General features: G+C 40.4%; 1 protein-coding gene across 1 annotated transcript; it reads right to left on the bottom strand.

Moving 5' to 3' along the window:
* Positions 1–139: 139 nt before the first annotated feature.
* LOC306996008 (ADAMTS-like protein 2) lies at positions 140–25743 on the bottom strand (the record flags this gene model as incomplete). The annotated part of the gene is given in 22 exon segments (XM_079608092.1): positions 140–1017; positions 3291–3435; positions 5466–5642; positions 5720–5890; positions 7902–8057; positions 8288–8501; positions 10022–10148; positions 10268–10368; positions 12106–12460; positions 16431–16752; positions 17162–17337; positions 18286–18366; positions 20885–21008; positions 21122–21267; positions 21351–21453; positions 21712–21787; positions 22537–22679; positions 22932–23034; positions 25487–25521; positions 25523–25633; positions 25635–25674; positions 25676–25743. Coding segments are annotated over 22 exon segments (3096 nt in total). The 3' UTR covers positions 140–895.

Below are 25743 nucleotides of genomic sequence, written 5' to 3'. Positions count from 1 at the left end.
GCTGAAGTACTAATATAACCAAAACTAAAACTAACAACTAAAACTTAACACAACTATATAAATGTATTTTAAAAGAAAATGACAAATGCTTTTAAAACCTATTAAAAATAACCAAACAAAAACCCACAGCATTTTCTTTGGAGTATAATATTTATTATTTAATATTCTGAGAGGTACACAACTGTTTTTCTATAAGAAAATCAAATGACTTACATTTGATTGTCTTTTGTACTTGAGGTAAGGTAGTATACAATATATGAGGTGTATTGTGTCTTAATGAAACAATATATGAATCAGATACATTTTCAACTAAGTACGTTCAAGTGTCAGGACTCACTCAATGACAAGGGTAAAATGACTGGGGTATGTCAAGTTCTGCCAAATCCATTGTCGATTCAAATCAAATGATACAAAATGAATTATTCGGATACATACATATCAGAGAACCCAATAAAGCTACTGCTGTAACCAATAAATTAACAAAAGCCTAGGTCTAGCAATAGTTAAACTGGATAAAAGTAAACAGTAGAGAGTTGGAGCCAGCAGTGGCTTGAGGGTAAGCCTGTTTGGATATACAGTACTAAAATCAGCCATCTTCAGCTGCCAGATAATAAATGTCCAATAAAACCTGACGAATAATAAATACTTTTATGACATGCAATATAATCCTCTGAGCAATAATCAAATAATTTAATATTTCCTTACGGTATCCCACAAACACAGGACATTGTCATTAAGTATAGGCTATCATTTTGTAATACTGGCAGTAATGCAGTTTTTATGGAGCTAGTTTAAGATATAACCAAATACTGATTCAAACTTCCCTTGCTGCAATCCTCAAACAAGCACAATGCAGATGACATGAACAGATGAAAACCTGAGCATTGGAGTCTAGCTAGGAAGCTCGAAGATTACGGCAAGAATGGCAACAGGCCTTGCTGTAATACCAGTGACTGCACAAATTCACCTTCAGAGCCAGCGAGCAGTTGGTGGTGGGACGATCCTGGCAGTTTTCATCTGAGGAAGCATTGAAGCAGTTACAATTTATGATTTCTTTGAACCTATAGTTTTTTTTCTCTCATTAGAATATGTAATATTACAGTCACAAGTGCATATTTTTATTAAAGTGCATATTAAGGATTAGTTCACCAGAAAATTCTGTAATCATTTATCACCTAATCATGTCATTCCAAACCTGCATAACATTATACATAATAAATTGCAATAACAAGGAACAAAAACGGCATTGGCATATTTCATATATATTAAAATTGTATATATTAATATTCTATTGTATTAATATACTATTTTATTTCTGTAATGTCAAAGCTTTTCAGAATCATTACTGAATCATTACTCAATGTCTTCAGTGATCCTTCAGAAATCATTCTAATATTCTGATTGGGTGCTCAAAAAAAATATTATTATTAGTCTTATTATTATCAAAGTTGAAAACAACTTTGCTGCTTAATATTTTTGTGGAAACTGTGATGCATTTATATATATATATATTAGAGAGATACTTTAACGCGTTAATTAAGATTAATTAATTACACAAAAAATAACGCGTTAAAATTTTTTAACGCATTTTAATCGCACTTATTTTTGCACCGCGGAACGTTTCTCACTGGCAGTCTGATATGTCTGACAGTCATATCATGCAGGTCTATGGGGTCCACCTCAAAGAGCATGCACAGAGAAGTCCAAATTAAACATGATTTAATGACTCGTAAATGTAAGTACACATTGATGGCCCATGCTCTTTCTGTCAACACTGCATTGGCTGCCTATTAAACATTGTATAAATTTTAAAATATTGCTGATCACTTACAAAGCACTAAATGGTTTAGCTCCGCAGTACTTGAGCGAGCTCTTAACGCATTATAGTCCTTCACGTCTACTGCGATCTCAAAATTCCGGCCAGTTAATAATACCTAGAATACCAAAACTTTGGAACAGTCTTCCTAACATTGTCCGGGAAGCAGACACACTCTGTCAGTTCAAATCTAGACTAAAAACACATCTCTTCGGCCTAGCATACACATAACACATTATAGACTTCTATAATTCAATGTTAGGCTGCATAGTTTAGAACAGCCGGGACCGGGAACACTTCCCGTAAATCCTGATGTACTTGGTACATCATAAGAAGGATGGCGTCTACGCTAATATTAGTCTCTCTGTCTATCCCGAGGTTTACCGCTGTCCACCGGAACCAGGCCGTATCCAGATCTGATGAAGGACCAGCGCCAGGACACGACGACGCCGCTGACCTGAAGTGTCAACCAGTCTCTCCTCCTCTCCACTCCGACTTCAACAAACAGGAACTGGACAAATACTCTGATTCATTCTGAACTTCTGACCTGTAATGCTCCTGAATCATAATCATACACTGTTCGCTCGTTGGCCAGAGGAGAACTGGCCCCCGACTGAGCCTGGGTTCTCCCAAGGTTTTTTCTCCATTCTGTCAACTGATGGAGTTTTGGTTCCTTGCCACTGTTGCCTTACCTTCTGGCTTGCTTAGTTGGGGACATTTAATATTCAACAATATTATAGATCTGCCTTAAAGGTGGATGATGATGAAATTGTTTTTTGTATTATTTTCATGTTATCACTGTGAAGCTGCTTTGATACAATCTGTATTGTAAAAAGCGCTATATAAATAAAGGTGACTTGACTTGACTTGACTCTTTGAGGTGGACCCCATAGACCTGCATGATATGACTGTCAGACAACAACGGTTTGACCTAAAAATATCAAAATTGAAAATACTGTGGAAACAAAGACACCTACATCTTGGATGCCCTTGAGGTAAGCTAAAACATATCAAAAATTAATTTCAAAGTGAACTATCCCTTTAATGGCAAAAATAGCACTGGTCTGCTGGACTTGGTTAAACAAAAATATACAATATTTTGTTGCTTAAGCTTATGTATTCAGTCATTATTCAATGGTATACTAAAAATCCATGTGAAAAAAATTACTTCTCACTGTTCTCAGGTCAAATATTTATATGCGATTAAAATGCGATTAATTTCGATTAATTAATTACAAAGCCTCTAATTAATTAGATTAATTTTTTTAATCGAGTCCCGGCCCTAATATATATATATATATATATATATATATATATATATATATATATATATATATATATATATATATATATATATATATATATATTTAACTGGATAATAATATACTGTACATATTTTACTGGAAAAAATAGCAGCATAAAGATTTAGAACAATGTGAGGGTGAGTGAATATTGCAATTAAGCGTGAACACACCTGGAGGTTCAGTGGGGCAGGGCTGGAGTGCACAGGTCTGTTTGTTAACAGGTTTGGTCAAAGAGTCACATCCACGAACAAGCTCTCTTCCCTGGTAACACTTCACATCTCTCATTCGCACACCAACACCACAAGTCTTGGTGCACTGAGAAACAGTTGAGTACAAGCAAGAGAAAAGAACTGTGAATTACACTTGAACTTGGCAGCCTTCACTTGAGAAGAGAGACTTGAAGAGAGAATCGGTATTTTAAAAACTAGTAAACGTCTGGAAGGGGGACCGAGATGCTGCATCAGAATGTTGATGTCGCTATGGGACCGCTTCAGCGTGATTGTTTCTGAAGCACGTGTGGAATCACTCCAATCTCATTGGCGAAACATCATCCCATGACGCATGATGGTGTACCACGGAAGCTATAAAGGATACCCAGACCAAACATCATCAGCTTTTTTTAGCTGAAGGTGACACAGTGTCTCATTCCCTTCTCAGGGAACCAGAGTTACAGTTATAACCGAGACATTCCCTTTTGAGGGAAATCAATGCTACATCAGAATATTGATGCTATGGGGACATACATTCCCACTATACCATAGTGACAAATGTCCCAGAGTGAATCATGGTGAGCATAAGCTTGGGACAGAAGCATCTGAGATCCAAATCCAGGCTGTAGAATCTGATAAATGTGGAGAAGACAAGCCTGCGCCTCAACTGAAAAAATGCTGCGCTGCCGAAGCGATCTCAAGTGCCCACAGCAGGCCGTTTTCAGCAGAGCGCCTTGCGTTCTTAACTAGCTAAAAAGTCTTTGGTGGACGCACGGCCTTAGAGGCAGTCATACCTCTTGTTGAATGGGCTGAGGGGGGACTAGAGAAATTAGATTCTGCTTTTGCTGTTGCCTGAGAGAAGCCTGGTGTTCTGTACAGGCCTGGGGCTGCTCCATAGAAGCAGTCTCCAGGACCTGGGTTCTGCGAGAGATAAACCTTTGAAATGTTTCGTTGCCTATTTCTTTGCCTCTTGAAACCGACAGTGTTTACTGCGTCGTCGAAGAGGCCAGGAGGGGAGAGCGGGGCATCCAACAGGAATGTCCTTTTCTCTATACCGGACAACCAGAAATGTCTCTCCGTAACCAACATAGCTGCCATATGTCGATATGTCGATGGCATGGGCCATTTCCTTGTTGGCCCGGAGAAACAAATCTGTGGCCCGGTGTAACTCTTTCACAGCGTCTGGGCCCACACCCTCACCTTCATCCAGATCCCTAAGCAGCCTTGCAGACTTGCAGCCACGTAAGCTTCGCCCAGCAATGATAATGTCTTTCTACAGGGGTTGGTGGGCAATGTCGGGGCCTTAAGGGTGTTAACTAGACACCTGGCTAGTTTAGAGCGTCTGTTTCGGAACCTGGTGGATTTTCTCCCTCCCTTCAGTTCGTTTAGGCATATATGAACATGGTAACCGTGCTCGGTTTCGCATCGAAACGATTGCTCTGAAATTGTCTGAACGAGGTGGTCTAGGCCCGATTGAAAAATAATTCTGAAGCAGTTTGGTTGAAATGAGAAAGTATTCCGACCCAACAGACTAACGAACCAAACGGCAACAGATAAAGCCACAATAAGCTTGCGGAGCGATCTTGTCAATCCATCTTGATGAATGATGCAGAGGAACATAAACAGGTGAACTCTGGCCAATAAGAGGACAATTTTACTCGCATGTGACTTGCATAAACACATTTTGGTACGCTTTGAAATGTTGCCAATTGAACCAAGAAGAGAATGCAACATTGTAACAAAATTAAGTCCCTGTTGCGGAACAAAGCAAATGATCTACACGTAGGAAAAGGCCCTAAGGGTTGATACAGACTCAGGGAAGAGATAGCTTGCAAGTGTTTCTTCAGATAGACAGAGAAATAATGACACAGAGAGTTTACTGAAGCACAGAAGCTGTCAACGTTTCACAAATGAGATTGGAGTGATTCCACAGGTGCTTCAGACCCTATCATGCACAAGCGTTCCCATAGCGCCAATATTCTAACGCAGCGCTAAGTTCCTCGAAAGGTAACTCACTTAGCTTACTGCAAATGCCTACATGGCCAGCTGTTCTACTTTCTAGCAATCTGATACTATTTGTAGTTTTTAGTATTTCAATCTGCCATCATAAATTGAATACATTTTTAAATGTTTCACCTCAGACCATGGTGTTGTGTACCACTTGAAGCAAGGCCTTTCAAAGCAGGTGTCCTCATCTACTGGCTGCTTACTGCTGTCACATTCCTCATCACCATGGATCTGGACCTTTCCACCCGTGATGCCGACACACTGCACCGTCCTTCTCTTCACACCGCGTCCGCATGTTGTGTTGCACTGGAAGGCAGAAGACAATGATTACTGAAGAAATATTAACAAATCGTTATTCTCCGCAACATACGCATAACCCTCACCCTCTCCCAGTCTTGAGCCAGCCAATGTGGAGGGCATTCATTGTCTCCACAGGGGTGAATGGCCAGAGGTTTGTTTTCAGGTGAGCACTGAGACTCAGGTACCACTCGTCCCTCTGGTGTTTTGCAGTACACATGACGCACCGTTTTTCCATGCCCACAGATGCCTGAACACTAAGTAGAAATGGAAGATTAACATTTTTTAAATTTGAAAAATTAAATGTCTTGCAATCACACCTAATCAAATCACATTTAAAGGAATCACCCAAAAATTATATTTCTCTCATCATTTACTCACCCTCATTTCATTCCAATCATTTTATTATTTGGAGAAAAATATTGTATAGTATATATATAAAAAATATATGCTTTCTTCTTATTTTGCCAATACAATGGAAGTACAATTGGCTCCAATGTTGTTTGCTTTCCAGCATTCTTTAAATTAACTTCCTTTGGAGTTCCGCACGGGGGAAAAAAATGTATTTGGCATGACATGAGGGTGACTAAATGATGACAAATTGTCATTTTTGGGTGACCTATCCCATTAAGTTATATGGAGCAGGATTTTTGACCAATAAGATTCTACTGTATAATCATGCAGATGGTGTGAGCTTTATTCACATCACTCTTCATTTGCATAACTAACAAAACATATTTGGGTAAAATTCTATAGCAGTGAAAGTCTCGGTTACTAAGGTAACCCCCCCCATCCCTGGAGGAGGGAATGTCGGACTGACATCATGGGTCTCGTCTGGGAGCCCAATCATCTCCAACTGGTAACTAAACGAGCCGTGATTTGCATGCCGATTCACACCCACCTGGACATACGGGTGTAAACATGACTAGCATTACTAACTTCATTCGTGTTTTGCTGAGGGGCCGAGACAGGATCAGGGCCATTCAGCGGTTGTTCAGGGCTGTGGCAGGGTGGACGTAACATCTCCATTCCCTCCTTCAGGGAATGGGTGTTACATCGGTAATCTAGACATTCCCATTCAGTCAGACACGTTCAACGTTACATTGGACTGAGGTCATGGAAAGTGCCACAGCCACTGAACTGTGTTACGAGTGTTGGAGATGCAGATGCTGGCAAGCTGCCGTGTGCCCTTTTAGCAACTGCCCTCGCGTAAGGAATAATTGACGACAGGCCGTTGACTTGTTAGAAAAATAATGCACACCCGATGTGGTAATGCAGTCACGACGCGAAGCGGAGTTGAGGTTGTAAGTTGTAACCTCAAGCTCCAAAGCAAAATTTGAATGAAGTGAGTAATATCAATCATATTTATACCCATATGTCCGGTTGTTTGTGACTCGGCATGCAAATATCACTGGCCAATTATACCCGTATGTCCGGTTGGTTGTGACTCGGCATCCAAATCTCACTGGCCAATGTTCAATGGCTTGTTTAGTTACCACTTGGAGGAGATTGGGCTCCCAGGTGAGACATGACGTCAGTCCGACATAACGCCGAAAGTGACTGAAAGAGAACGGAAACTACAACAAATCAATTTTTTTTGGTTCTCATTTACCCCAATAGCAAAAGAAAAAAAAAACACAATAGCTATGACTTTCCAAAAGAGTACAAAAAGAATATTGAGAGATGGTCATAAGAGAGAAAGATTTGCAGCAGTGTTAATAATTTTTTTGTTATTTGATGCCAAGGTAATAAAACACAAAGTATAGTGTTATAAATGTACATACTTGCATACAATGTTAAAATGTTCACTAGATTTATAATGTTAATAACTATGGAAACGTCTCATCACAATATGATTCATCATTGTTCTTTATTAAAGCTGTCTTGTGTTGTAGTTTAATTTTCATGGACTTTTAGTTTGTTTGTTCTTCAGTCACATTTTCTTCACACACAGTTTTGTTCTAGTTTCCCACCAGTCATTTGTCACCATGGACATTCATTGACGATCACACCTGTCTGTAATGAGTTCATTAAGTTCCTCCTCAATTATCAGTCTTTGTCCGGTATTGTTCGTGAGTTACAGTACACGCTGTTTCGTTTGTGTTCGCTCCCTTCTGGATTATCTACGTGCTGTGTTTAATAAACCTCATTGTTTATTGGAATTACCTTCATCTTCCTTGGACTAAACGTTACAAAAACACAGTGTTACATATTTTTTAACAGTCAAGCATAATGTGTGTGCATTTTAAAATCTTCATAGTGTCTCACCGGTCCCCACTCAGACACTGTCCACTGGCGCTCACATGGAGGGCCGGTGCAGTTTTTGGTAGATGCTGGGAGAGTTGTCTCATCACATGCATGAATCTCATCTGAGCATCTGACCTCTCGAGTAACCAGACTCTTGCGACCACATTTAGCTGGGCACTGCACAACAAACAAAACAAGGTTCTCTTTATGCTGGTTTGATAACATTGACATTGTCCAACCATTTCAGTTTTCAGTTTGCTATTCATATGAATTGATATTGTTTCAATTATTTTTTAGTATTTTTTTACTGGCCAAGACAAAAATACTGATTTAGAATATATTTATTTACTTACATACAGTGTATGGTGGTTCTAATGGAGGATTAAGTAAAAGAGTGCTTCACCTACCTCAGACCACTCAGCTACTTCCCACTGAGGGCCACAAGTAGGGCTTTTACAGGCCCGGCGCTCTGGGGGGCACTCTAGCTGTGCCTCTGTACAGAGGTCACTGTACACTGAGCTGTCTAGGCCGGGAGCCAGCATCTTCCAGCAACGCACAAGGCGAAACTGGAAACCTTCTCCACAGGTCCGAGAACACTCACTCCAGCTGCTTGCCTCCCATCTAGACCAAGTGCACAGCAAGAGTTTTGTGTCAAGAAACAGGACATAATCAAATTGGAATTGGAATTGGAATGACATATGGGTGAGTAAATTATAGAATTTTCATTTTTGGAAATTAAAAATGTTTTGTTTTGTTTTCATTCCTATTCTTTTCTTTGCTACAGAGCCGCTCACATGACATGCGAGGGGAAAACACAAGATATTGTGACCACAAATAAAAAATGTGTTCCCTCTTTTTAGGTAAATGGGTGTCATTTTGTACTAATTTGTTCCCTCATTTTAGTTAAATTATGGCCACGGTTTACAAAATTAAACAAGTTAATATATTTGTAACAAAGATTTAACTAAAAACGAATTAATCAAATATGGCCACAATTTAACTAAAACGAGGGAACAAATTAATGAAACGTGGCCATGGATTAACAAATTCTTAATGGGATTTTCCGGCCAAATTTTTTTATTCTGTCATCATTCACACACCCTCATGTTGTTCCAAACCCATAAGACTTTGGTTGATCTTTGAAATACAAATTAAGATATTTTTAATGAAACCTGAGAGATTTCTGCCCCTTCTTTAAAAGTCCAGGTCAACAAAACTTACCAGATCCAAAAAGACCATAAAGGCATCATAAAATGAACCAACACTTACATAGAGTGCAAACATAGAGCACATATAGAGCACATATGGCAAACATGGGTGCATTACTCTGGAACAAATCCCATTGATTCTTGCACATCACAAATGTACGCTCCATGTTTACCATATGTGATGCACTCTATGTATGTCAATCATTGCTTAGATGTAAACTAAAGCCTAAATTAAATTTGTTCATCAAATAAAGCGATTGAATCTCTTCACAAAACTTTAATTATACAGCTTGATTCATATGGATTCATTTTATGACGCCTTTATGACCTTTTGGTTAACTTGACTTTCAATGGACAGAAACCTCTCAGGTTTTATTAAATCTTAATTTGTGTTTCATAGATTAACCAGAGGCTTATGGGTTTGGAACGCCACAAGGGTTAGTGAATGATGACAGAATTTTAATTTTTGGTTTAAAGGTGGGGTATGTGATTTGCAAAACGGTTGGCAGATTTTGAAAATACACAACTCAAATGGTCCTACCTTCTTTCCTTTGACTCCACCCATTCATAGAACATGGACATGGATGGGGGGAGGGGGGGATGGTACGACCGATTGATTGACACACTTACTGACCAATGATTTTAGGTGGTCTTGGAAATGATTGACTGGAGTTTTTCGAGTCCTGCCCATTCCACAGATGACTAAATTGCTTAATTTTTATTTCAGTGCTTCTAACTCAGTGGCTGTAAGTGGGTTAAGAATAGGATTTTAAGTGATTTTGAAAAAATGGCCAAAAAAGAGAATTACATACCCCACCTTTAACTATCCCTTTCATCTGTGGCCACAATAACTATATGTTGTTTTTTATGCATGTCATGTGCGGTGCTCCGTACTTTTCCCCTGTATTTCTGTGACAATTGCAGCACGCGCACCTGGGCTGGCATTCTCTGCCAATGCAGAAATCATGAACTGGCTCTGGTCGAGTCAAAGCATCACAATAAACATCATCCACCTCAATGCCATCAAACCGCACACACATGGCAAGTGATTTCGACACACCTATTCGAGATAGGACATTGTATAAAACAAACCTCCCAACATAAACAAACATGATAATCAGCAATACTTATGTGTGGATGTGTGTGGCCACCGAGACTAAGTTATGATGCCTTAATTACCTATTGAGCACGTCATACTGCAGGGCTCCTGCGAGGATAACTTCCACCGGTACATGTCAGCAGGGCTCATTTTGTTCTTCTGAAGGAGCCTTTGGTTATTTCTGCGGTAGAGAAAACAGCATCTCAGACTAGGCCACGGTTCAGCCACCTGCACTGTATATTAGGCAGAGCATTCACGTTTGTTGATGCCGAGACACCAACTGACACTCCAGTCATAAAACCACTAACATTTTTACCATTCCTGGTCACACTCATTACCTTAATGTCAAGGATGGAAAACAGCGCATTCTCTCAACTAGACAGGAGCCAATAAAATTTGTTCCTCGTGATAAATTCCTGGGATTTATCTGATGCGACAAGCATAGTCTGTACCCGAGTGATCTATGGCAATTTTTTCCACAAATAACAAAACATCTTGAATTATGTTCCTCAGAAAGTCCAGCATCCTTAAATTCGGCCTTCTTTTCTTCTCTCCACCTGGAATCTTTCTCTTCTCCTTCGGATAAGAGTAAGGGCATTTCATGAGATGTTCTTTATGATTTCTGGCAGAGGGGCTGGTAAAGCAGTGTTTGGACATGGCGGAGGGAACCCAGCATGAATTATAAATATGATGGAATGCAATCCCGCCAGCCTCTCCTTGGCCGTCTCCCCTCGGCACTCTTTGAATGTCTCCAAGAACGTTAACAAAAAAAACCAAGCCAGAGCTTGAGTCTAAAGCACATTCCATTCTCCCTTGAGGAGGGCTGTCCCACACATGATGCACGTCCAGCACAGCTTTGGCATCCAGTGTGGAGGGCTAGCACCTTACATTTAAAAATGCCAAAAGAGGCAACTGATAAAGATACCTGCTTCTTCATTGTATGGAAGACCTTGGCATGATCTTGAGATTGCTAAAATCATGCTCGACCAGCAACTAATGAGCTGATTAAAGATTGTTGTGGCGAGCAGGACGAGGTTGAGGGCCGTAGGAGGATGACGCGAGGCCTGTGGCGTGATACTGATGAGCGCAACGCACCGGTCTCGTATCTCTCATGGAGGAGCGGAAGCATAAAAGGAGGAGCAACGACAGTGGAGATCGAGAGAGGAACAGGCCTGAGTTTTTATGTTTTGTTGGTTTTATTTTATGTGACAGCAGTCGTCCGTGAGGGGCTGCAGTCTTTTGCTTTGTTTTGTATTTGTTTAAATTAAAGTCTTTAAATGTTCGCCGATTCCCGCCTCCTTCTTCCCATAACATCTGAACTTGTGTTACACTTGTGATTTAGCTTTTGTCAGCTTTGCACAATGTAGAGTTTGAACAGTAAATTCAAGTTATGCCATTCACTTGACAAACCAGCAGGTTGGCTTTTCTGACTTTAAACCTCATGAAGTCGGAATTGAAGTTTTGATGACTCATCCTGCACTACACAGACTTTTGTCAAATGCCAATCAAATGCCTTCTAAAATGAGAATGCCCCATCCCATTAACACAACTGACTAGCAAGTATCAAATCATAATTCATGTCTGTTATGTAACGAAAGACTATTGGCTATTAAAATAAATAAATATTATTAGAATTATTAAAATATGATTAAAAAATAAATATGATAAAGTATACTACTGTTCAAATGTTATTATAAATGTTTTTATTTGAAAGAAAATTATACCAAATAATTAATATCAAAGTAAAGACATTTATAATGATCAAAAGATTTTTATGTCAAATAAATGCTTTTTATAAACTTTATATTATTAAAAGAATACACCACGTTTTCCAGAAAAATATTAAGCAAAACAACTGTTTTCGGCTTTGATAATAATAAGAAATGTATAGAGCCATAGTGTACATTATCATATTTACCTGGTGCGATTGCTGCGATTGCGTAAAATGGCAGTAAGAGTTCTGTTTGGGAGTAGGAAGTCCCCCGTGTCATTTCGCCGGTGCCCAAGGGTGAACTCAAGCAGTGAGCCATTAAGACCTGCTTGCTCGAGACTGCTGTAGTCTAACTCCAGTGGGCCTGCTTCAGAGGACAAGCCATCCCTGTGAGTAAGAAGCTGATTGGTTGAGATGTTTGCAAGAACACCGTCTGAGCCAACTCGTTCTCCCAGCAGCACTCTCCAGATGAGGTTTTCAGAGTTTGCCATGTCCTCAGCAGGTCTGCTGACTAGTGCAACACCAGGGGCTCCTACTCCACTAGGCCAGCTGCAGTTCCCCTCTTTTAAAACAAGAAGAAATATAGATTAATTAAGGAAAGGATGGATTCGTTTGAAGAAGAAAAAAAGCTAAATTAATTATGCTTTAGGGCACAACCTGTTATGGTACGACTAAAAAAAATTGATCCAAAAAACTTGGTCAGTACCAACCCAAAACACAAGTCTGAGTTTTAAACGGATCACTGCATATCAATGCATTTAATAACAACTAATTTGAGAGGATCATTGCCAATTTCAACCGATTCAGTTTAAGTTTTGCAGTTGTGAATGCTCTATATAAAAAGGAAATTCAAAGAGTAGTGTGGTATCAAAGACTATGATGCAAGACAGGGTCACAACCTTCATCAGGGGACCCCACCTCATTTGAAATTATCAATGTCAGACCAACAGCAAACAGAATGTCTGTAATTCTCATTTTAGTCAAGGAAAATGCCAGGCCTCTCTGAATTTTTCATCCTCTCTTGCTAATCTTTGTTGCGGGTTATGCATTATAAAGTACTCCATAGGGCCGGCAGAAAGAGGCCTTTTTACTCACTGATGATTGCCCAGTGAACCATGTACTTTCTCTGTCTGGTCTATCCTCCACTTACTTCAGATATAGTGAAAGCATCACTCCTGCGTATAAATCTCAGAGGTGAGGCTGATGGGTCATTTTAAAGATCACAGTAGTCTTTATTTGGGGTCCATTATTTAATTTGTGTAACAGGTAGGTTATGACGGGGGAAGATGCCCCCTCAGGAAACATGCATTTACTGCTAAATTGTACATATTTAGAGTATTTAGAGTGTTTAGACATGAGCTCAGGATGATGATACATAGCGTTTCAGGTTACGACTGTAACCATGGTTCCCTGAGAATGGAACGAGATTCTGCATGGCAAGAAGCGACGCAATACAAACACCTCTGTGTGTTTGCGTCTTGAAGTGTGAAATGTCTGAAGTATGCGTCCAATGTCATGCCGGGGCGTTATCACTTAGGGCCCTATTTTAACGATCTGAAACGCAAGTGTCAAAGTGCAAAGCGCAAGGAACTTTGTGGGCGGATCCCGGCGCTGTTGCTATTTTCCCGGCGGGATAAATGACTCTTGCGCCCGACGCAAATCTAAAAGGGGTTGGTCTGAAGTAGCTTCATTATTCATAGGTGTGGTTTGGGCGTAACGTGAAATAAACCAATCAGAGCGTCCTCTCACATTCCCTTTAAGAGCCGGCGCGCTTGTTCCATGGCGGATTGCTATTATAACGGCGGATTTGCCGGCGCACGCCAGGAGCGGTTCACAGCCGAGGAAACCGAAGTTCTCGTCAGGGCCGTAAAACACAGAGAAGTGACATTGGTGATGATGGGAGAAACCCACCCAAATTAGCTTCGGTTAAACAGGCGTATAATTTGGGTAGTAAATGTGTAGCCTAATCTAGATTTTTTTTTTTTTTTTTATCTAGATAGATCTTTTTCACATCTTCACGGACACAACAATGATTTCCCTCGTGTGTTAATATTTTTCCTTGTAATAATGTATGATTTGCAAAAATGAAAACTGCTGCATCTGTTTATATCAGAGAATCAAAGTGGATGCGCGTTAACATTATGGCCAAGCACGCGCCCTTAAAATACCATAACGCGCAACGCGCCACTGTCTTTAGACTGTTTTTTTCCTGGTCAATGGTTGCTTTCTAAAACTGGAAAATAGCACCATGGAAGTTTTGCGCCGGAACACACCTCCTCTTTGCGCTGAACCGCCCCCGCGAGCGCAAGTTCATTTCCTAATTTACCGACGTGCGTCTGTGGAGGGAAAAGTCCGCTGTGCGCGGGTGCAAAATAGGAATGATACATGCGTCGGTGTTCAAAGTCAATTGCGCTGGGTGCAAGATAGGGCCCTTAGTGCGTGACATCATGACCAGGAAGCTATAAAGCGCACCCGGACCAAACCATGTCAGCGTCTGATTAGCCGAATCAAGTCGATCGCGGGCATGCAGAAAGTGTGGCAGGGCGACGCAGCGTCTTCTTAGGTAACCATGGTTACAGTCGTAACCTGAGTTCCCTTTTGAGGGAACTCACGCTGCGTCATAAGAAGCAACCTTATGGGAACGAGAAAACCCACTCCGCCATACTAACAAGTGCCTGTCTAGTGTGAATCCTGCGAGCACTTCGGACATGAGACACGAGCACGTGGGACCCTGGTGTAAAGTCCAAGTCCAGGTTTTAAAACCATACAAATGTGTGCGGACTGCGGAGAGGACCAGCCTGCCACATCACATACATCTTGTATCTTTAGAAGCCGGCATACTCCTAGTAGAGTGCGCTCTGACAGCCATAGGTGAAGGCTGACCGCACGCCTCATACGCAAGAGAGAAAGCCTCCACCTGCTCATTATCTGTCTAGTTGCTGGAGAACTTTTCTTGGGCAAACCAAAATGGACCATTTTGGTTCTGAATTTCCTCCACAGGGCAGCTCTGTGGACATAAGCATCCATCGCTCTGACTGGACACAACAGATTCAACTTCTCATGGTCTGACGTCTGATATGGAGGAGGACAAAAGGCTTCCAACATTATAGATCGTGCAACATTGGTTGGAACCTTAGGCACATGCAGAAAGGCTTTAACCATGCCGGGCGCATACTCTAAACTCTAAGTTTCTAAGCTGCCAGATAGTCTACTAACGAAGACAACTAGCCTCTCGTGACTGGTCTCTGGTATATTTTGAGTAGTCAGCTCAGCGCCCTGAAGCAGATGACTGGCAGGGAACAACCGGCTTCTCTAGTAGAGCGGGAGTGGGTCTCTCAATGGCGCAACATCTCCGAGCGGACAGTGAGAACTGAACTCGCTGGAAACCACTGCACCCCAAAGCACCTGAGGTACTTCCTGAAGCACATGATGGGCAGTCCCAGTTCAACCCTAAGGGCAGAGAATGGCTTCCTCCACGATCTTGACACCTCAGTATCAAAAATCACAGGCCCCGATGTGGAGGTTGGACTTTGCTAAGCAGAAAGTGCTCATCAAGTTTGCTTTTAGGACAAGCATCCTGCCTCTCAGCCAGCCAGTCGATGTTTAACTTGGCCACACCAGGAGTGACAACCTCCAGCAGCTCCTCATAAGCAGAAGAGTGAGGTGGTGAGTCCTCAAACTCTCCTGCCTCAATGATGAGCACATCCACCTCCTCAGAGTTGGATAGCTGCAGCGTGGGCCTTCACTCAGGGCGGATAACACTTTTCTAAGCAAGGATTCATTAAAATCATCAAAAGTGACAGTAAAACATTTATATTGTTACAAAAGATTTCTGTTTCAAATAAATACTTTTTTTTTTTTTTTTTTTTTTACTTTCTATTCATCAAAACATCCAGACAAAAATGTATCATGGTTTCTACAAAAATATTAAGCAGCGCAACATTTTTCAACATCAATAGTAATAACAAACATATTAGCAATAGACTAAGAATTTAGATTGGATGATTTTGTTCAATTAGCGAATAAGTCATGATGAATAAAGAAGATAATAAAATTATAAAATATTCTTAAATATATAAATATGTAAAATATAATTACAAAATATAAAACACCATATAATAGTAACAACATGTTACTTTAACTTTTCACTTTAAAAATGAAAGTTGTTGTTGTTAAATAAATTAAAATGTCTACAAAACAGACATAAAAACATTTAATACAATCTCAAATTTGAATCCTCATTAAGGTACTTTTTTTTATTTTTTTTATTAACATAATTACTTACAAGATGTAAATACAGTGTACAAAGGATCTACAGTTTGATATATTACTTACATCCTAAGTACAAAGAATGGACATTTTCAAATTTTGAACATCATAAAAATTAAAATAAATAAATAAATAAATAAATAAAATCAATACTAAACAAAAACAAATATTACACAAACATTTCCCATCCCACCCCCCACCCTCTTCCCTTGTATCATTAAGGTACTTTTTGCCAGAAATAGACAGCATAAATTAATATTTACCTGTATACTGGACAGGTGTGTTAGCATCCTGCTCACAGTCAATGTTAGCTGTCTTGTACACTTCATTGGTTTCCTGGCCAGGCTTTTGTCCTTCCACAGCCCTGGGCCCAGTGGTCTGTACCTGGTTCCCCTCCATCTCAGGAACTGCCTTATCATAGATGCTCTCATTATGATGTAAAACACTTCCAATTTCTACAGAAACCAGGCTGGATCCTCCTTGTGGACCTCTGTAAATGGGGGGCTGGGAGACAGAAGCCATAGAGTCCCTCATCACTGTGTACTCATAGGTAATGTAAGGATTTTGGCCATTTTGGTTCCAGACCTTTAAGGGAACAGACAGAGACACGTCCAACAAATAAGAGACCATGAGATATCCCATTTTAAACTTGCAGGAAACAATATATAAATATTCTGGACTAAAGGCTGTTATGTTGCACAGAATCATGCTTTGTTTGGCAAGTAAAGGGCACTGCGGTTGAAAAATGTCCATAATTTTCCAAAGACATTTCAGAATTTCCCTTTTTGCAATACTGCATCATCCCACATTCATCCAATAAACCCAGATTAAAGTGAAATAGTCATTCCTCCAGGGACAATGTATCAGAATATTACCATTTATGCAGAGTGAACCATTAGACCTTTGGCCTGCACAAAGTCGAAGCCATTGTTAGCCAGCCAGTGAGATTACCCATGAGCCCTTGGCGGCGAAGGGAGGACCACGGCTACAGTACCAGAACATTGATGGGCTGATCGATGGGCCCTTTAGCCACGATGTACTCGATCCCCGTCTCATACACATCTGTAGGCCGTCGGTATTTGAAAATGGTCCCTGCTGCATGGAAGTTCTGAGGGGTGTCCACTTTATATGCACCATTGAAGAAAAAGTTCCCTGCTTGGTCAGTCACAGCTGGAAAATAACAAGGGTGAACTATAGTGATGGGAGGATTGGATAATTTAATTGACCTTCTCATTCAATCATGTTGAGTCAAATCAAAATGAATGAATCTTTTTTCAAGTATTTTTTTTCAGTTGAGTGGAGTCCAAATGTTATATTCAATAGCCAAATTAGAACACAAACACCTATGCTATCTTTGATTCTAAAGTATTCTGAATTAAGAAATCATTATAATGCAGCCAAAGACAAATAATGAGAAACATAAATGATTTGTTTATGTATTTACTTGTATGCATATAAAATCTATCCAGTTTAATAAAAGTTTAATAACTGTGGATTTGTGATGGGCATGTTTAGCTTGAAGCCAATTCAACACCACAAACGCAAAAAATGTATTTCATTAAACTTGTATTTACTTGTATGTTTGGAAAGGGCGATTCTCAATAAATGAATATGGCAATTATGATGAATTTCTCTGCACAGATTTGTGCCTGTTTGCCATCATGGAAAACCCGGGCTTTCACTTGATATTGTTGATGAAGTATGAAGTACTTGTCATACTTTGAAAGTCTAGTGCACAGTTGAGCACTCAAGCCATTCAAAGGGCCCAATACCAAACGTATTTCCAGTGTTTGACCCAAGTGTTTCAGTGGGTGTGAAGACCGCAAGTGTGTGTAGAACTTTTAACTACCCCATGGGACACACTTACAGTGTTGTAAAAATGCAAGCAAAAGTATTTACAGAGCTTTATTTACACATTTAAATTTTCTATACTTTGCACTTTAAAATAAACTTCAAAAAGTATCTTCAGTAGAACTACTACTGAAGACTACTGAGGTTTATTTTAAAGTGCAAAGTACCAGACTTTGTTGTACCAGTCTCCCTATGTACCAGACAACATAGGGAAAACATAATTCACACGCTATACCACTCTGAATGATTTACAGTACAGTTGCTCACCCAGGATATCAGCAGACTTCTTCCTCTCTATAATTTGGATGTCCCACGATCCTTCTGGGATTTGAGTTATCAAAGAATAACCTTCAAAGAAAGAGTTCACTTAATTAGGATTCTAGTTTCTTTGATGAGTTTACTCAGAACCATTTAATATGAATGCATTCTACAAAACGTCACGGGTTACGCATGTAACCATGGTTCCCTGAAAAGGAAACGAGACACTGCGTCGCATGACAACACGTTGGGGAACGCCTTTGACATGCAAGAGTCTGAAGCACGTGTGCAACTAGTCCAATCTTGATTTGTGTTACGTGAGCCCATGATGTGTGACGGCATACAAGGAAGCTATAAAGGAAAGCAGGTAATAAAGCAAAGGTAGCTTCTGATAGGATGAAGCAAGCCGCTCACAGGCATGTAGGAAGTATGACAAAGGGATGCAGCGTCTCGTTCCCCTCTCATGGAACCATGGATACATGCGTAACCCAAGATGTTCCGCTTTGATGGAACTCGAGCTGCGTTGTATGACACTTTGGGGAACAAAATACCCACTTCGCCATGCTGACAAATGCCTGTCTTAGTTTGAAGATGTTCAGGCATGACTCAGGACATAAGCACTTCCGACCCCGGAGTAACCGGTAGGTCCAAACTGAGGAACCTTATGAAAGTCCCATAACCCTTGTGGAATTAGCTCTAGCTTGAAGAGGTGAATGCAGACCGCACCTCCTAAATCATAGAAAATGTTTCCACAATCCACCTGCTTATAGATTGTTTGGTTGCCGAGCAGCCCTACTTAGGGGGCTGAAGCATACCAGTAACTGGTTAGTTTGTCCTCTTTGATAAGTTCTCTGAACATAGACCTCTAGTGCCCTAACCAGGCAGAGCAGGTGAAGCTTCTCTTGTTCCGCCACATAAGGAGGAGGATGAAAGGCCTGAAGGGCTGTGGACTGGGCCACATTAGTGGGCACTTTGGGTGCATAACCCTAGTGTGAGAACCCTACCTGGACCGAACTCAAATTTGAAGAGGCCACAGAGAGAGCTTGCAAATCACCTACTGATTGCCAGTGAGAATGCCATGTTGAGTAACACATTTCAAATATGCAGTGCACAAAGGCTAGAATGGTACCAGGGATAACCATTCCAATACTATGGGTAGGTCCCAGGCTGGGACTCTAACCTGAGCCTTAGGCCTCATTCGCAGCGTACCACAAAGGAATCGCACCACCCAAAGGTCCATTAGCTAATGATGCGTGAGAAACAGCTATGGCTGCCACGGACACCCTAAGCCTGAATTAACTCTGAAGCCACTGAAGCACTGAAGCCATTGGGCAGTTAACTGGGTCCAGCTGGTGCTCTCCGCACCATGAAGTAAGTACTCTCCGCTTCACATTATAAAGTTTCCTCATGAAAGGAGCTCTAGAATTGAGAATGGCCTCAACAACCTCAGTTGAGAGACCCTGATTTAGGAACTGATCCCCCTCAGGGGCCAGACCCAAAGGCCTCAGGCCACAAATTCTTTCTAGAACTCTCAGGAGCAGAGCGATTGGGGGGAACGCGTTCAGACAAAGCCTCTGTCACGTCTGTACCATGGTGTCCAGTCCCAAAGGAGCTGGATGAGTGAGGGAGAACAACAGTGGGCAAAGAGTCGTCTCTTGTGATACAAACAGGTCTACATGACCGAACTCTCTCCATATACACTACCGACTCGGGATGGAGTCTCCATTCCCCGGGCCTCAGCCCCTGCCTTGACAGGACGTCTTGATCAAGGAACGAAGGCACCTGCCTGTGCTGTGGAAGAATAGATATGTGGGAGTAAGCCCCCTTTAGATCTATCATTAAAAAAAACTTGAAGGAATTGTCAACATCTTGAATCTGAATCTCCTCAGAGAATAGGTCAAGTGACACAGATCTATGATGGGACGCAATAAATATATTGGGAAGTCCTCGTCCCATAGAATAATTATAAACTGTGGGGAGATGTGAGGAGTACGGCTTCTTCCAGGACCTCGGCACCTCAGTGTGGAGATCTGGAAAGAATTGACTGCAGGAAGCACTCATCTAGCTTGTCTTTTCTTGAATGCTTCCCGCTTCTCGGCCGGCCAGTTGATACTATGCTTCCTACTGCGGGGAAAGGTTCTGGGGAGTCACCCAAATCGCCTGCATCAATACTTAAGACATCCACCTCCTCAGAAAGGGATAGTCCTATCAACATCCACTCGCCCAGGGCAGAAGAAGCCGAAGAGCAAGCTTCCAGACCCAAAAAATGAGCACTGGAGCTAGAGGTTGAGAGCTGAGAAAAGGGCTGAAGGTCCTCCCCCAGCTCTATTTGTGATCCCCAATAGTGAAGCAGCCGTGCGACCCATTCCCGGGGAGCGTGAGCCTAGGCACTTTCTTTCTTTTCAAACACGACCAGGCAAGGGAAACTGTTTCTCAAGGGAAACTGTTCACAGTATACACAGCCAGCTCCCTGGAGAGCTGAACGTGCATGCTCCACTCACAAGCAGCTCACACATTCAGATCGTGTGTACGTCAAAGGCGTTTCCTAAAGTGTTGTCATACAACGCAGCATGAGTTCCCTCGAAAGGGAACACTGAGCTGACATTACCTAGACTAGAAACCCCACGACGAAAGTTCCCGGTAACACGACTGCAGCTGCTCCCATCTCCCTGGCATACACCACACTTATCCAGGGTGTTGGGGGAGAAGAGAACACCATCACATCCAATGGGCTGCAAAGTTACACATCAGCTTATAAATTAAGATCACATGCATGAGAAAAGTATTATAAGGATACATATCCTTATATTAGTGATAGTGTATAGCCATCTACAGTGTAACTTACTTCACATCTCCCATCTACACACACACCCCTGTAGTTGCTGTATTTGCAAGATGTTCCATCCCGTGCAGGTACCATCAGCTGTCTTTGACCATCAGAGGTTGTGCAGTGCAGGTCACATGGATTACTGGAAATGTGAACGTAGTCATCTACAGGAATATAAACAGGGTTCATTGTTTCAACATGAATTATACATTCACAGCACAGCTTCGTTAATTAAAACAGTTAATACCCGGATAGAGAGGTTTCCAGTGGTAATTTTTTCCACTATAAACCTGAGAGTTGAATGACCAGCACTGCTCTTCTCTGAAGCTCCTTCCTGTAGAAGGACATTCCTGTAATTCACATAAATACAATCAGTTGAATACAACTGAATACTGCTTTTTGGTTGCCACTGCACAATAGGCAAACTTAAAACTGACTAAAAAAGAGCAAATTATGCATTTACAGTAAGCCTCGGGTGGAAGTGGAACATGAGGCTCGCTGTCAAGTTAGGCATCTGGGATGCATTTCTGTTGGTCTGTCTAAATGCACTGTGTATATGTGTGTGTGAGGAAAGGAAAGGAAAGGAAAGACAGATACTGTGAGCTAACCTTTGCATTGCAGAGATGATACTTTTTTGCATTGCCTGTGCACGTCATGTTGTCTTTACCAGTTGTTGTTTTCTTTCTTTGAAAGAAAGATATATTGTTTAAGTTTAGTAGACATTTATTACAGTCTCAAATTTTCTCTTTTTTTCTGGTGCCTAGTAAAAAAATTAATGATTTATGTTTAAGGATTTGAAACAAAAGTAAAAACATTTTTTTCAGAACATAGTACAAAACCATAAGTCCTAAATATGAGACAAAAAAAAATAAGACAAAAAAGTAAATTATGACAAATAATTGATAATAATAAAGTTTATTTTAATGTCATAATTATGGCTTATCTCACACATTTGACTTTTAATGTCACAATTATGACTATTTATCTCACGTTTATGACTTATTATCTCATAATTAGTATCTCATCATTTAAAATGTTTAATTATGACTCGGCTTTTATGTCATAATCTCATAACAATGACGTCATAATTTTTATTTATTTTCTTGTAATTTTGACTTATGCAATAATTGTGACTTTTTATCTCATAATTATGTCTTTGTATCTCATAGTTGCGACTTTTTATGTCTATCTTTTTATGCTTTACCAAAGCATGGCTTTTTTTTCATGCGTCATAAATGGTCTTCCTATACCATAACTAGCTAAATAGTTGCTGTATTACAAAGGTAGGGGAGTGTCAGGGAAACTCTGTGGAAATGTTCTTCACATAAGATTGATCTTGCTGTTAAATCTTACCAGCATTATATACAGTAACTAAATGTTTTTATAATAGATGTCTACATATTATAAAATGTGATAAGCTGATGTTCATTGACCTTTGTTTTAGACAGTGTCTCTCCTGTGACATGACACCACCTCCACAGGTACGTGTGCAGGCGGTCCATTTTGTCCATTCTCCCCACCAGTATGTGATCACCTCCAGCCCGTCCTCTAGACTGTTAGAGGCAACACCCTCTTCCTTTGGAAAATAAAGAGTTCATTTATTAAAGTGAGCATTGGAGACCAACATCTGTGCTTAGAGAAGGCTATAACGTTTCTTATATTTGTAATCTTTGAAATAGAGTATTACAAGTAGCACTACAAAAATAGTAAGTATATATAGGCTATATTGCAAAAATATGAAAATATTTTTCTGTAGTTTGGTGCACTGATGTAAACTCGGGTTTTGATTTATCATCATACAAACTAATAACTTGTCAACATTACAAACCTGTCCTCTGCTTGATAGATTTCCCAGAGACAGAGCCAGCGTTACAAGACCAAGCAGCACCAGACTGCTCTCCACATACTGGGCCCTTAACCAGATCCCCATCCTGTAGGACATGAATATTTGGGGGAAAAATAAACTGAATAGACTCTCAAAGCATAGGTTTAACCGTTTAAATAGTTCTCTACAGATATAAGCACAAAAGGAGATTGTTTGACGAGTAATTTCGGACAATAATTGAAATTAATTTATATCTTTGTTATATTAATTGTACGTGTCCTGTTGTTTGTAATTTGCTTATTTTTTCTTGTTTTTAATATGAAAAATGTAAATAAAATAACAAAAATAACTATATTGTGATATATGTTTTTATCGTTAAATAAGATTTTTGTCATATTTCCCACCCCTATTTGGGTGAATCAAATATGCTACAAATAGCTTTTTTTTCTCACTCAAAATCCACTTGGCTTAAAAATATTAGGACAAGTGCCCTCTCAGTTTGCATGGGCATTACGTTTTATGTGACCGGAACACGTAAAATACAATGAAAGGATGAATGCAATTATCATGGCTTCTCAGTCCAGTGATGTAAGAATGTATACACTTCATTTTAGAAGACCATAAAAGTGAGCAAAAATCGCCAATCACACAAACGTCTCCAGTTCTCCTCCATCTCATGACTTCTCATCAGACCTGCACCTCCAATTAGGTAGGCTCCTTAAAGTAAGCAAACAGATCATCTCACTCTGTTTGCAGTCTGGCTTTTCCTGGCACTAAATATTGGTGACAGGTGTCTTAAACTACCCACTGGAGCACCTGGAGTTCATTATCCACCCCAGACACAGCTGGAGCCCCGCCAGCTCGCCAAACACTCGTCTCCCACAGACCACGCGACGAGGCTGCGACCGCCGAGACAGACCTTACTCTTCTGAGTTTCCCAGGCCACGAAAGAGAGTAAACACAGGCTAACCCCCTCCCCTGGGGCCTCCGCTCAAGGGAAGAGGGGTGTTTTTCTTTCCCTGGCAGCAGACAGACAGCAGGGCCATTCCCCATTTGGGGGGGAGCCCTGTCTGTGAGCTGGAAGCAGACTCATCCTTCTCTGGAAGAGCTTCTGGTCACAGGGACCAGACGCAAGGATTCCTCAGTTCTCTGCAGCCTTCTCACGTCCAACGCCTTCAAGTGGAAAATCAATATTGCAGCTTTCTATCAAACGGGTGATGGATACAAACTCACAGCATGTCAGCCGTGTAAATGCTGAGAGACCAGCAAGTGTTGTGACACATGTATGCAGACGAATCTGAACTATTGAGAGCACATTTACATTTATGCATTTGGCAGATTTTATCTGAAGTGATTTCAAACAACGGAATTTATACCATTCTTATTAATCAATTCATACAATTTATACAAAACAGTTTACTACAGTTATTTGTGCAAACATAACAATGTGTTTATGATTATAGTTATAAATTCAATAAATATGAGAACAAATACACAAAAAAAACTTGTTTTTTGTATCTTGTTTCATAAAAACGCATCTGGTGTCATCTTTCATCTCAGTTATCAACTGTAGTGAAAGTGACATTGGAAGACGTCAGAATTTATATTACTGTAATATTGTTACAGTGCTCATCTTGTTTCTAGTCAAAAACAAAACAAAATGTGTACATTGTAAACTATTTTTTTCTCAGCTGAGAATTTACATGAAAATAATCTAAACTCTAATCGATATTTCATGTTCCCATGTTTATTTAGTTGTCAAGTAGCTTAGTAAGCAAAATAATGTACAAGTAATAATGTCAGCTGGTCATTATCGCAAATTAGTAAAAAGTTTAAACAGGATACGTATATTATCAGTTAGATTAGTTTCATGGGAAATCTTTCTTAATTCATGACCATGTTATCTCTGTACTTTTTAGGGCTTCATCTTTCTCATTCTTTCGCTTTGGATGCTGTCCACCCTTAAGCTGCTCACTGATTTCTTGTGGTTCCCCTCATCCATTCATCATCCATGGTGATTTATTTATGTGAGTAGCTATTTTCAAGTCTAATATCAAATTCATTTCCCTCTTGCTTTACACATTATCAAAACCACACATTAATTTTCTAGGGATTTTTCAAATGGACATTTCAGAACATGATGGACTCATCAGAGCTAAATATTTTAACTTAAGTAGACTTTTCAATAACAAACAGTGTAAAAGAGCAAAAGCACCATTTTCATATGTATTGCAGAATTTATCAAGCAAGGAACATTTAATTTTCTACTTAGAAAATGTACTCTTACACTCTTAAAAAAAGAGTGTCTTTACTATCACATGATATATATATATATTATTCTTTTTTTACAGACCAGTATTTCACTTTATTTCACTGTCATCCAGCTCTTTGCATCAGCAGAGCAGTCAACACTGTTTGTTTGGGTTTGTAAAACAAGTGTCTAGTCTGCTTGGCATCCCATGCTCTTTTCCCAAAACATTCAGAACTATTCAGTGAAATGGACACACACACACAGAGAGAGAGAGAGAGTCAGTCACACAGTAAATATTTGCCCTTACCTGCAGTCCAGTGGCAGTGTTGTAGCTGAGTGCTGCTTGGACAGTGTAGGTGGTGATGGTGGTGGTGGTGGTGGTTTCTAATGGTGTGTTCTGAGGATGTGCTTTGTAAAGAGGGTAAGGTGTGCTCCTGCATCCCTCCTCTCCTCCGTCCTCTCCTCCTCCCTCCCCCTTTCTTCCCTTCAGTCCCAGCAGGAAGAGAGTGGCAGAGGTTGGGAACGCCTACGTAAAAACACTTTCCCGGCTGGTGCCAAGCTCAT

The sequence above is a fragment of the Phoxinus phoxinus genome (genome assembly GCF_949152265.1).
Source record: "Phoxinus phoxinus genome assembly, chromosome: 3".
In the NCBI taxonomy this organism is placed as follows: domain Eukaryota; kingdom Metazoa; phylum Chordata; class Actinopteri; order Cypriniformes; family Leuciscidae; genus Phoxinus; species Phoxinus phoxinus.
The sequence above is the reverse complement of the archived record's forward strand: the minus strand, read 5'-3'. Positions and strand labels throughout refer to the sequence as shown.